Consider the following 13,811-nt stretch of genomic DNA (forward strand, 5'->3'; position numbering starts at 1 on the left):
TTGGTTTTTTGAGACAGGGTTTCTCTGTAGCTTTGGTGCCTGTCCCGGAACTAGCTCTTGTAGACCAGGCTGGCCTCGAACTCCCAGAGATCCGCCTGCCTCTGCCTCCCGAGTGCTGGGATTAAAGGCGTGCGCCACCACCGCCTGGCTACATAATAATGTTTTTTAAAAAAGATTTATAAGCCAGGTGGTGGCGGCACATGCCTTTAATCTCAGCACTCAGGAGGCAGAGGCAGGTAGATCTCCATGAGTTCCAGGCCAGCCTGGTCTACAAGAGCTAGTGCCAGGACAGGCTCCAAAGCTACACAAAGAAACCCTGTCTCAAAAAAAAAAAAAAATTAGTTACTAGCCATTCCCTAGAGAGCTTAAAGCAAAAAGCAAACACCAGACTTGGAAAAGGACTGTGAAGATGGACAAGGCCCTAAGGAGTCCCCAAGTTCAAGGGAACCTTCTGTGGTGTCAGTTCTGCTTCACGAACAACCCTGGCTGCCACCGTGTGCTGATGCTCTCCAGAAGCTTTGACCTTGGTGTTCACACAAGGTCTGTTTCCTCAGCAGAAGCTAGCAAATGCATGACTGGTGTTTGATGGCGAGGGTGTGGCCCAGAGAACAACGCCCCCCTTCCCTTTCTTTTAGCCTCCACAGAAAAGTTTCTGAACCCAGGGATCAGGGCAGGAACGAGTGAGGTACTTGGAATGGAGGACAGGCAGGCCAAGAAAGGTGGGCATGTGGGCAGGGCAACGTGGGAGGACTAGAGATGAGTGACAGCTTCAGAGAGAGGCTGGGGTAGTGCTAGAATGCCTAGGTTGATTCAGGAACCAAAAATGAAGTTCACATTTCTTTTCCATCCATCCATTTGTAGTGACAGAAAAGTGGTCCCTCGTGCTCTCACTTCATTGTCAACTTTATCAAGACTGGGAACAGCAGCTCTCTCTGCCCCACCCCAACCCTGGTACTCACCTGATGTGACAGCACAATGCAAACCAACACATAGAACTGGTCAAAACCAATCTCTCCCATAGCCGTCCAGTCCAGCATATCGAATATCATCTTGATATGTGTGATTTTCATGTTAGTCACGTGCCGGAGGAAATGAAAGAATAGCACATCTGGGGGAAGAGAGGACCAGATGGGTTGTTCTAGAACAGTCCCAAAATGCTAAACCAAGAGCCACATAAAAAAAAAAAAATGCAGAAGTGCCAAAAGCTTACAGTGCTGGAAGGAGAATGACAAGATTTTGTTTCTGGCTTCACACTGAACCTTCCACAATTCCACAAGGGCTTTATTGCCCTTGCTGTGGAGAAACAGATGCCAAGTCATGAAAGTTGCATGACCATGTGTCATCCATGCCCAGACAATGTGGCTCCTGACCCCAGTTACAGACTATTTTGCACACATCCCCAGTGACCGGCAAGCTGCTGATGCTCTTTGTTTGAGGAAGGACAGCTTCATTTTTGCTATGTTAAAGATGTTGGGCTGGAGAGATGGCTCAGAGGTTAAGAGCACTGGCTGCTCTTCCAGAGGTCCTGAGTTCAATTCCCAGCAACCACATGGTGGCTCACAACCAACTGTAATGAGATCTGGTGCCCTCTTCTGGCATGCAGGCAAACGTGCAAGCAGAACACTGTATACATAATAAATAAATAAATAAAATGTTAACGTGGGTGGGAGAGATGGCTGTCAGTAAAGACATTTTTCATGGGTTGGAGAGATGGCTCAGAGGTTAAGAGCACTGCCTGCTTGTTCTTCCAAAGGTCCTGAGTTCAATTCCCAGCAACCACGTGGTGGCTCACAACCATCTGTAATGAAGTCTGGTGCCCTCTTCTGGCCTGCAGGCATACACACAGAATAATGTATACATAATAAATAAATAAATAAAAGACATTTTTCATGTAAGCCTAGAGACCTGAGTTTGATCTCCAGAACCTATATAAAAGTATAAGGAGAGAATGCATCCCCAGAGTTGCCCTTTGCCTTTCCCATGCACACATGTGCACACACACACACACATCATGCACATACAGATACCCACATAAAATATTTTTTCAAAGATCCCGATGTTCTCCTCAGCCTTTCCCATGATTCCTTTAATCAAAATAGCTTAAAAATCATCCCTCTCCTATGAGAGTCCCTAGAGTTTCCATGCTTACTCAGAGCAAAGGCTTTCTGACTGTGGAGGGAGGGAGCCTTCCCCGTGTGGAGCACTTCTTGAATGCCACACCTCAACAAACCCTGAGAACCCGACAGGAAGGTGGTAGCCCACCCCCATGGCCATGGCCAGCACATTAGCTCCTTAGTGTTCTCGTCAAACTGCAGCTCCTGTTCCAGGGAATGTGGCCTAGGCCAGACTCCACATTGCTCCCAGCTCTGGGGTGATATGGCTGCTGCTGGTCTGTGGTCACTTTTGGGTGGCAGGGTTGGGGCTCAATATATGTGGGCCAGCCTGATGGCAGCTGTGCACTTATTACTATGAAGCCACATCTATTGTGCATTCGTTAACCCATATTCAAGCAGAAACATCCAGGGGAAGTACTGTAACTTAAAGAACAGGAAGGTTCTTGTCATCCCACTTACCAGCCATTACAGCCAGAGTAAGGCGGGAGCAGCGCAGTGATGGCTTGTGACCTAGGAATGTAAATCAAATAAGCCCTTTTCTCTTTCCAGTTGAAACATAGCCTATTGGTACCACGAATGGCAGACACAGGAACACACACCTGCACCCACATTTATTTTTGTTTTTTCTTTTATAATGTGTCTGCAGTGGCATTTCTGTTATTTCTGTTGTTCCAGAAGCAAAATTGAAACTTTACATGACAATTGAGCACGACAGTAATGGTGCAAACCTTTAATCCCAGAACTTGGGAGTCAGAGACAGGCAGATCTCTGAGTGTGAGGCCAGCCTGGTCTACCAATCCAGTTCCAGGACAGCCAGGGACACAGAGAAACCCTGTCTCAAAAAAAATAAATAAATAAGATAACAAAAGAAAGGAAAGGAGAGAGGGGGGAGAGAGGGGGGGAAGAAGGGGAGAGAGAAAAAAGAATGAAAGGAAGAAAAAGATCTAGCTATGGGATTTTCAAGTGTGATCTTATGTGTTTGTTTGGTTGGTTGGTAGCTTTTGTTTTGCTGTTGATAAGGGATCTCACTGATGGCTGGCCTGGAATTCTATGTAGAAGACCACGTTGGACTCAGATTTGCAGCCATCCTGCCCAGCTTCCCCTTTGCCTCTAGATTACCAAAACTATCTCCAGATTTGGGTGTGGCAGCTCATGCCAGTAATCTCAGCACTCATGAGATTGAGGCAGAAGGATTGCTGCCAGTGCAAGCCCAGCTTTTTCTACTGAGTCAGACTCTGTCTCAAAACACAAATGGGGCCGGGCGGTGGTGGCGCACGCCTTTAATCCCAGCACTTGGAAGGCAGAGGCAGGCGGATCTCTGTGAGTTCGAGACCAGCCTGGTCTACAAGAGCTAGTTCCAGGACAGGCTCCAAAACCACAGAAAAACCCTGTCTCGAAAAACCAAAAAAAAAAAAAAAAAAAAAAGAAACCACAAATGGGCTGGAAAGATGACTCAGAAGTTAAGGGTTAAGAGTTAAGTTAAGGCTGCTCTTTCAGAGGATCCAAGTTCAATTCCCAGCACCCACATGGTGGCTCACAATTGTTTAGAACTTCAGTTCCAGAGGGTCTGATGTTCTTTTTTGGTCTCCATGGGTACCAGGCATACATGCAGCCAAACATACACATAAAATATTGTTTTAATTATTTTTATTTTATGTGCATTGGTGTTTTGCCTGCATGTATATCTGTGTGAGGATGTCAGATCTTGGAATTACAGACAGGTCTGAACTGTCATGTGGGTGCTGGGAATTGAACTCAGATCTTCTGGAAGAACAGTCAATACTCTTAACCACTAAGCTATCTGTCCAACCCCAACACATAAAATTTTTGAAATGTTTTAAAGAAAAAAAACTGGGGCTGGAGAGATGACTCAGCGGTTAAGAGCACTGGCTGCTCTACCAGAGGTCCTGAGTTCAATTCTCAGCAACCATATGGCGGATCACAACCATCTGCAATGAGATCTGGTGCCCTCTTCTGGCGTGTGGGCATACATGGAGGCAGAACACTATATATATAATAAATAAATAAAATCTTTAAAAAAGAAAAAATAACTATCTCTGGGCTCCACTGAGTATATAAAACATTTGGTTGGGCTGGAGAGATGGCTCAGAGGTTAAGAGCACTGGCTGCTCTTCCAGAGGTACTGAGTTCAATTCCCAGCAACCACATGATGGCTCACACCCATCTGTAATGAGATCTGGTGCCCTCTTCTGGTGTGCAGGCAAACACACAGACAGAATATTGTATACGTAATAAATAAATAAATAAATCTCTTTAAAAAAAAAAAAAAAGCAAAAACCCTTCCTCAATGTTATTTGGAGTCCCAGCAGGAAGCAGCCAGGTGCACAATGAGCCTATGGTCACAATGTCGACTTTGGGCTGTTGACCACTTGGAGGACCGTTCTGTGTGCTCCACCAGGTGTGAACACTCCGAGCAACACCCTGTATCCACACAGTGATGACAGAGTGTCCTGTGGGACATTGTAGCTATGGAATCAATGCTGTCTGCAACAAGATGACTCTGGTCGGTCACCCAGGTCCCCGAGGCTTACAGCTGTTCTTCCAGTAAGCAAACCGGCAGGCTGTACCATCCTCCTTTCAGTTCACCGTCCCTACCCTTGACGATCAGAGAGCAGGCTCAGACTCCCGGGTACTGTGTCGCTGGGGATTATTTGGTTGCTAGAGAGATGAGACTCTGTTCCACAAATGTCCCAGGGAGACAGTGTGGCTTAGCTTTCTGAGGGACAGCTTGGTGCCCTACAGCTGTCTTATCTGGGCCAGGGAGGACTGGTATCGCATTTCATGCCAATCTGCATGCACAGAGGAAAGCGCAGCATGATACTGTAGAAAAGGAGGGTCTTCAAGTCGATGTTTGCTTTCATTCTTTCCGGTGCCGGGACCTGAGTCCAGGCTAAAAATGTCTATCTGCTGCTGAGCTACGACCACCCCATTACTGTTCATTTTTTTTTGTTTGTTTGTTTTTTTGAGATAAGGTTTCTCTGTGTTGCTTTGGAGCCTGTCCTGGAACTAGCTTTTGTAGACCAGGCTGGTCTCGAACTCACAGAGATCCTCCTGCCTCTGCCTCCCACGTTCTGGGATAAAAGGTGTGTGCCACCACCACCCAGCTGTTCATTTGTTTGTTAAGATAAGAATTTAAGTGCACACCTTTAATCTCAGCATTCAGGAGGCAGAGGTAGAGAGACCTGTCTCAAAAAAAAGAAAAAAAAAAAGAGTGTTTTTACTCCGCTGTGACATTTTCCTCTGTGAGGTGAGAGCGATGGTTGGATTTGTTGAAAGTCTTATTTATAGTGAAGTTTAAAAAGACCACAGGCTGTTTCACCTGGCCTTCTGTTAGCGTGTGGTCTCAGTAACAGAGCTAATGGACATTTTTGGTAACTCACAAACATAGACACAGACAACCCTGCTTAAAACCAGTGAGTCTCAAAACACAACAAAATGACCTGAATGTGGGAGAGGACCCTGTGGGGAGGAGGGGGATGGCACAGGGGTGGGAGAGGACCCTGTGGGGAGGAGGGGGATGACGGTGGGAGAGGACCCTGTTGGGAGGATGGGGATAGCACAGGGGTGGGAGAGAATTCTGTGGGGAGGAGAGGGATGACAGGGGTGGGAGAGACATGAGAAGGTAGAAGAAACTGAGCCTCAAGTTGGAGACGACCCGCTCATCAAACCACCAAGGAATTGTGGGTAGAGCCCAGCCTGACCCCAGAACCTGTGGCTTCATCCTCTGCACTGAACTACCATCAGTCTCAGCTGTTAGCAGGTTCTCTCCGGGCTTCCTTGACAAGATGAAATAAATGTTAAGGAGATTGTTTTGGGTTCTGTGTGGGGAAGAACTGACCATTCAAAGTGTTCCTTCGGTGTGCGTCCAGAAGGTGAAAATACTCCATCAAGGCCTTCACATTTCTCAAAGACAACAAGCAGTAGATTTTGTCCAGGTAAAGGTACCACAGAAAAGACCCTTGCTTCACTTTCATCTCGGCAGCTTTCAGCCAGAGGGCGGCTCCGGCGACCTGACGCGGAACAGAGTTCCGCCTCAGAACTAGAATGTTGGACAGGGTCCCTGAGATGACCCAGCATGCCTAGAGGAGACAATGGGAGGGAATGAAATGGCTCCTCACAGTTCTCTGCCTTTGACGTGGGTGTTTCCCGGCTGACCTCTAGGGGCCACCAAGCCCAGGGCCAAAGCAGCTCTCAGAGCCACCCTAGACAATATGTACGTGTTAGGAAAGGAAATGGAAGCACACACAGAGTACTGAAAGAGCCTCGAACAAATACACTCATATAAAGCCAAAGGGAAGGGATTTGTGTCCACATAAATGTTTAGGTTATATAATGTACATATATGTATATGTATAGTGGTATACTTGTTATACATACATACACACATATGTGTATGTGTGTATATGTATATATATATTATATGAAGAGAGATAGAGATTGTCTTTACTATCAACATCCTAGCCCACCTGGTGTTCACTTTGTAGATTAAGATGACCTTGAGCTCACAAGATCTGCTTGCCTCTGCCACCCAGATGCTGGAATTAAAGGCGCGTACCACCACTGCCTGGCTAAGGAGTTTTTTGTTTGTTTGCTTGTTTTTTGTTTTTCAAAGACAAGGTTTCTCTGTGTAGCTTTGACTGTCCTGGAACTCACGCTGTAGACCAGGCTGGCCTCGAACTCACAAAGATCTGCCCGCCTCTGCTTCCTGAGTGCTGGAATTAAATGCGTGTGTCACCAATGCCTAGCCAAGAAAGAGTTTTTATTTTTTTTAAAGATTTTATTTATTATGTATACAATACAATGTGCTGCCCTCATGTATGACTGCAGGCCAGAAAAGGGCACCATATCTCATTGTAGATGGTTGTGAGCCACCATGTGGTTGCTGGGACTTGAACTCAGGACCTCTGGAAGAATAGTCAGCATCTTTAACCTCTGAGCCATCTCTCCAGCCCAATTTATTTATTTATTATGTATACAATATTCTGTCTGTATGCCTGAAGGCCAGATGAGGGCGCCAGACATCTTTACAGATGGTTGTGAGCCACCATGTGGTTGCTGGGAATTGAACTCAGGACCTTTGGAAGAGCAGGCAATGCTCTTAACCACTGAGCCATCTCTCCAGCCCAAGAAAGAGTTTTTAAAAGACCACAAAGCGTAGCAGGCCAGAAGTCAAAGCAGGATGCTTGACTAACACCATCACCGCTGTTTCCTTCTCTCTTCCATGATGGACTATTTCAGGCCTATCCAAAGGGGAACAGATTAGTAGGCTCAAGCTTCATGGGTCGCCACTCAGGTCCACCCACAGTTCAGACCAGCCCCAGCTCATCCATATTCATTCTGCTTTATCGCAGTTCCTGGGTTATTTAGAAGCAAGTCTCAGACAAAACGGCTAATGTGCAAATATTTGGGTATATATTTTAAAAAAACATGAGTCTTCAAAGTTATCCCGCTGGAGGATAATCAACACCCTCAAATACCATGTCAGCTGATTGTCTCTTAGAAGTCTGAAGAGCTGCTCCAATCAAGAACCCCAGATCTATGCATCTGCATCATGTATCATGCTTCAGAAATCATTTCAGTTCTAAAACCTGTATTTTTTTTCTTACAATTTGTGTTTTTAAAATTGTATTGGTTTTTGTATGAATATGTATATGAGCCAAATTGCAAAACTCTATATTTGGTTATCGGTCTGTGTGCAAACATATGTTCATTGCTATACCTGTACGTGGGATGGAAATATATATGTGTGCATACACACAGTTCTATCTGACCTTCTAGTTCATGGGAACCTCTGATGTTATGACTGGTTGCTCAAAAATCCAGAAGACACCCTGAACGTATGACTGGAGTGTCCCAAGGGTGAAGCAGGCTTGTGGGATGGATCCCTTAAGCTGTGGGGTCTATGCTAATCCCCAGTGTCAGAATTAAAGTGACTTGCGTACACCCCTGGGGTGTCTGCAGAAAACTGTCTGGTGTGGCAAAAACTCCCACACATTTAGTAAAATCAAAGGCAGGGTAAATCAGGCTGGCCTCGAATTCACAGAGATCCACCTGCCTTTGCCTCCTGAGTGCTGGAATTAAAGGCGTGCATCATCACCACTCAGCTGTTTGATTTTTGAGACAAGATGTAGCCGTGACTGTCCTGGAACTCTGTAGGCTGGCCTTGAACTCACAGAGATCTGCCTGCCTCTGCCTCCTGACTGCTGGAATTAAAGGCACGGGCCACCACCACTCAGCTATATTTTTTGTTTTTTGAGACAGGGTCTTGCTGTGCCTCAGGCTGCCTGGAGCTCACTGTGTGGCTTTGCTTCCTGGATGCTGGGATTACAGGAGAGTACCATCATGACTATCTGTTGTCTGTGGATGGGCGTGTTCATAAGGAAACGCAGACTCAAAGATATAGGTGCACTTGTGTGATGTTAAGACTTAGTGAAGAATGGAAACTCATTTGTAGGGAGTGAGGCTGGAGGACAGAGAGGATTGCCCGATGGTTGTAAGGACCAGTTGAGTTGAGTCTCACACTTTATCCTTTTAAACATCCTATTAAAGCCTTTCTCCTTCCCTTCAAAGATGGGGAAAAGACCTGATGAATGAAGGTCAACAAAGCAACATATTTTGAGGTCATATGTCCTGAGTGCCATCATTTCCATGCAGACTCTAACACCACGTGCTTGTGTCAGCTTTATTAATAATAACCAGATGGGTAGAACCCAACACCCACTGTCCCTCGCAGTTGAATGTATTTATGACGATGGTCTATCCAGACAGTGCAATACTACCCGACAATGAAGATGAATGAGCCATGAATACATCCAACACGATGAATCTCTGAAACATGCTGAGTTCAAAGAAGCTAAACCCAGGTCAGTGTGTGGCCAGTGTATGAGGCACTTGCCTGGCATGCACGAGGGCCTGGGTTTAATGTCCAGCACTGGAAAAAAAAGTTTGAAAGGAGTGGGAATGGGAATTGCCTAAAGAGGCAATGGAGATGTTGTTTACCCGGACTGTGACAGCCTTACGGGGGGGGGGGGGTGCCTTTCTATTTAATGTAGATTAAATCTCAATAAACTTGATTCTTGTTCTTTTTTTGTTTGTTGTTTCTCTTCAAGACAAGGTTTCTTTGTGTAACAGCTCTGGCTGTCCTGGAACTCACTCTGTAGACCAGGCTGACCTCGAACTAACAGATACCTGCCTGCCTTTGCCTCCCATGTGCTGGGATTACAGCCAAGCGCCACCATGGCCCTGCTTTGTTGTTATTTTGGTTTGGTTTGGTTTTTGGCTTTTTAAGATAGGGTTTCACTGTTTAGCTTTGGTGCCTGTTCTGGCACTTGATCTATATACCAGGATAGCCTCAGACTCACAGAGATCTGCCTGCCCCTGCCTCCTAAATGCTGGGATTAAGGGGATGCACCACCATGTCTGGCCTAAATTGATGTTTTGAGTGTTTTGCCTGCATATATGCCTAGGAAGGCCAGAAGAGGATGTCAGCACATGGAACAGGAGTACCAGATGCCTGCACTGTCGTGTGGGTGCTGGGAACTGAACCTGGGTCCTCTGGAAGGGGAGTCAATGTTCTTAACCTCTGAGCCATCTTTCCAGTCCCTTAAGTTGATTTTTTTTTCCGAGTTAAAAAATATAGGCCACCTGGTGGTATAGTTCTGTCAGAGATATTTCCTATGTACAAGGTCCAGGGTTCAGTTCTCTGTGGCAGGGAAATATCCACACATGAAGATAAAAGCAGATTTCATTATATCAATATTATTCATACTTGCTCCACAGAAGATACCAGGAGCAAAGTTAACATATGGATGAAAGGTTGAGAGGAAACATTTTCAAGATCTAAACCCAACAAGATAGTATTTTTAAAAATTCAGGTACAATGAGATGGCCCAGTGGGGCCTGGGGAGGGCTGCTGAGGACCTTAGTTAATCCTCAGGACCCACATGGTGGAAGGAGAGAACCAACTCTTTTTTTTAAAAAAAAAAAATCTATTTAGGGCTGGAGAGATGACTCAGTGGTTAAGAGCTTTGCCTGCTCTTCTTCCAAAGGTCCTGAGTTCAAGTCCCAGCAACTACATGGTGGCTCACAACCATCTGCAGTAAGATTTGGTGCCCTCTTCTGGCCTGCAGGGATACATGCAGGCAAAATACTGTATACATAATAAATAAATAAAACTTAAAAAAAAGAAATGCTTTTAAAAATCTATTTTTATTTTCCTAATAATCTATTTATTTTTATTTTATTTGCATTGGTGTCCTTACCTGCGTGTATGTCTGTGTGAGGAGGTCAGATCTTAGAGTTACAGACAGCTATTAGCTGCCATGTGGTTGCTGGGAATTTACCTGGGTCCTCTGGAAGAGCAGTCAGCGCTCTTAACTGCAGAGACATCTCTCCAGCCCTAAGAAGCAACTCTTGAAAGTGTCCTCTGGCCTCCACATATGTATACACACCCTTGCACACTCTCACATATACACATGCTTGCACGCACACACATAATCACAAATGCACACAGAAATAAATAATAGAATTCCTAGAACAAAAAACATTGGAAATTTGATTTTTTATAAAATGTGTAAAGAGTAGGGCGTAGTGGCGCGCACCCTTTAATCCCAGCACTCGGGAGTTAGAGACAGGAGGATCTCTGTGAGTTTGAGGCCAAGTTGCAGGACAGCCGGGACTACATAGAGAGACCCTGACGCACACAAAACAAAACAAATCACTCACACCCCCAACCCAAAACAACAAAAAATGGCAAAGGACACAGACCAGCAAAAACTATGCAAACTGGCCGGGGCAGTGGCGGTACACACCTTTAGCCCCAGCATTTTTGAGGAAGAGGCAGGTGGATCTCTTGAGTTCAAGGCCAGCCTGGTCTACAAAGTGAGTTCCAGAACAGCCAGGGTTGTCTCACAGAGAAACCCTGTTTCAAAAACAAACAAAAGCAACAAAACTATGCAAAACTCAGACTCATTAATTGAGATATACACATTGAAGCACTATTTATCAAACTTACCAGGAATCAATAATTTCTATTTTAAGTTGTTCCAGAAAGTAGGGTTGGGGAAGGGCACAACCCTCCATCTGTCTTCATTCATCACTAGGTCACTGTGAGGCCCTGTAGCCAGAGATAGATGAAGAAGGGAAGGAAACCCTATTTAACATAAGTTTCAAAGTAACTTGGCTATCTTGAGCCTCCTTTTTTTAAATTAATTAATTAATTAATTAATTAATTAATTAATTAATTATGTATACACTATTCTGTCTGTGTGTATGCCTGAAGGCCAGAGGAGGGCGCCAGACCTCATTACAGATGGTTGTGAGCCACCATGTGGTTGCTGGGAATTGAACTCAGGACCTTTGGAAGAGCAGGCAATGCTCTTAATCGCTGAGCCATCTCTCCAGCCCCCTTTTTTTTTTTTTGGTTTTTCGAGACAGGGTTTCTCTGTGGTTTTGGAGCCTGTCCTGGAACTAGCTCTTTTTTTTTTTAATGTTTTATTTTGTTTTTGTTTTTGTTTTTAATTTATTTATTGAGGATTTCTGCATCCTCCCCGCCACCGCCTCCCATTTCCCTCCCCCTCCCCCGATTAAGTCCCTCTCCCTCATCAGCTTGAAGAGCCATCAGGGTTCCCTGACCTGTGGGAAGTCCAAGGACCGCCCACCTCCATCCAGGTTTAGTAAGTTGAGCATCCAAACCGCCCAGGCCCCCCCAAAGCCAGCACGTGCAGTAGGATCAAAAACCTATTGCCCTTGTTCTTGAGTTCTCTGTAGTCCTCATTGTCCGCTATGTTCAGCAAGTCCGGTTTTATCCCATGTTTTTTCAGACTCAGGCCAGCTGGCCTTGGTGAATTCCCGAAAGAACATCCCCATTGTCTCAGAATGTGGGTGTACCCTTCGCGGTCCTGAGTTCCTTGCTCGTGCTCCCCCTCCTTCTGCTCCTGATTTGGACCTTGAGATTTCTGTCCGGTGCTCCAATTTGGAACTAGCTCTTGTAGACCAGGCTGGTCTCGAACTCACAGAGATCCGCCTGCCTCTGCCTCCCAAGTACTGGGATTAAAGGCGTGCGCCACCACCGCCCGGCTTGAGCCTCCTTTTTATTGCTACGTTTTTTATATATAATTTACATACTCCCCCCCAACAATTTACAAAAACAAAAGTCACTCTAGTGACGTGTGACAAGTTTCCTGAGTTGCGGAACTGCCACTGTAGTTGTTTCCGGTCATTTTCATCACCCCTGTGAGATTCTACTTGGCTCTTTCCAGCCAGTCCACGTCTGGAAGCCAACCCTTAGCCGGCTTTCCACAGCTTTGCCTTTTCTGGTGCGGTCATATAAATGCCGTCATACCTCATGCACTCTTTAGGTCTGGTTTCCTTCAAGTATCATGACATTTTTTTGAAGACCGTTCTATTTTTATTCTTTGTTTTCTTTTGGAACTCCCGGGACTGGTCAGCGCGTTCTGACCCTCTACCTACCCGGTATAGCTGCACAGACTTCAGCGGGTCCCAAGGAACCCAGTGACACAGACCTACCCTTTGGCTCGTTCACAGGCTGACTTAACGAGAGCAATTTTGTGTGACATTTTCTTCTTTTGATGATAAAATTTCCTCACACTCATTCAGTGGCGGGAACAATCGGAATTGGGGTAGCCTTTATTCGGGGCGCCCTTTGCACGAATCCTTGGGGCATCGAATTCACTCTCCAGCCGACTTTCCTAACGGGAAACTACACTCGGTGCCTGCGCGCGGCTCCAGGGATATTTTCGAACAGAGTCCCGAGGAAAGGGAGTGGCAATCTAAAGACTTTCTCGAGGTGAGGGTGCCCAAGTGTCAGACTCACTTGTTCGGGAGGGGGGGAGGTCACCATCATAGGCCTTGCAGCTGCTCAGCCCGCAGAACTGCTCTAGAACCCACGTCCTGATACCAGGGAAAGACGCTGTGCAATCTGCAGGTTGCCAGCAGATAAGGTAGAGCGACGAGGGTCCCGACGCCAGGATGGAGGACGGTTCCAGAGATGTCTCCGGTTTTAACTCTAATGGGGCTTTTTTTTTAATTGGTAAAAGAACTAGAAAGTTTTACTTAATAGGGAATATATCTGCTAACCTACCACGAAGCCTAATAGGTCCTAAAGGGACTCTTAGGTTTCTTGTCCCGAGTCCAGACCCAATGTGGCTGGCGGGGACAGGAAAAGAGCTGGATTGGGGGGGGGGGGGCGCAGCCGCGGGGCTCTGACTTCTGCGCGCTTGGAGGCAGCACCGCGCTTGAGACCCACGCAGGAAGCGGGGTGAAGGGACCCTGGGACTTGCGTGAACCCTGGAGCGAGGAGCAACAAGGACAGGCGTGATCCACGGGGCGAAGGGCGCAGGCGTCCCGCGCGGGAAAAGGGCGAGCAAGTCCGCTGTAGGCACATTCTACTCGCTGATGCACCAGCTTGGCACCAACGACGATCGCAGGACGTCAGCTGAACCCCGAAGGTTTGGGGTTCCGCGAGGCGCAGCGGGCCCGCGGGCCGGCCATCCGGCGGACTACAGTCTCCAGAGTGCCCCGCGGCGCGGGCGGAACCGGGAGCTCCCGCAGCCAATTGAGGGGTCTCGGGGCGCCGCGGAGCAGGTGGAGCCGGCGGGGACTGGCGTGCGCGCGGGTGCCGGGCGTCCTGCGGGCGGGTCCAGGAGGGGGCGGGGC

The 13,811-nt window shown here is 46.8% G+C and overlaps 1 protein-coding gene across 1 annotated transcript in view; it reads right to left on the reverse strand.

Moving 5' to 3' along the window:
• Positions 1 to 6,164, reverse strand: part of Efcab9 (EF-hand calcium binding domain 9) — a 7,481-nt gene extending 1,317 nt beyond the window's left edge. Inside the window, exons 1-2 of the mRNA XM_005350367.1 lie at positions 5,974 to 6,164; positions 960 to 1,108 (exon numbers count right to left, since the gene is read on the reverse strand). Of these exons, the coding sequence (XP_005350424.1) occupies positions 960 to 1,108; positions 5,974 to 6,109 (285 nt within the window). The 5' untranslated portion in view covers positions 6,110 to 6,164. The remainder of the gene's footprint in view (positions 1 to 959; positions 1,109 to 5,973) is intronic.
• Between the last annotated feature and the right edge of the window lie 7,647 nt (positions 6,165 to 13,811).

This window comes from Microtus ochrogaster, chromosome 7 (assembly GCF_000317375.1).
Source record: "Microtus ochrogaster isolate Prairie Vole_2 chromosome 7, MicOch1.0, whole genome shotgun sequence".
Taxonomy (NCBI): Eukaryota; Metazoa; Chordata; class Mammalia; order Rodentia; family Cricetidae; genus Microtus; species Microtus ochrogaster.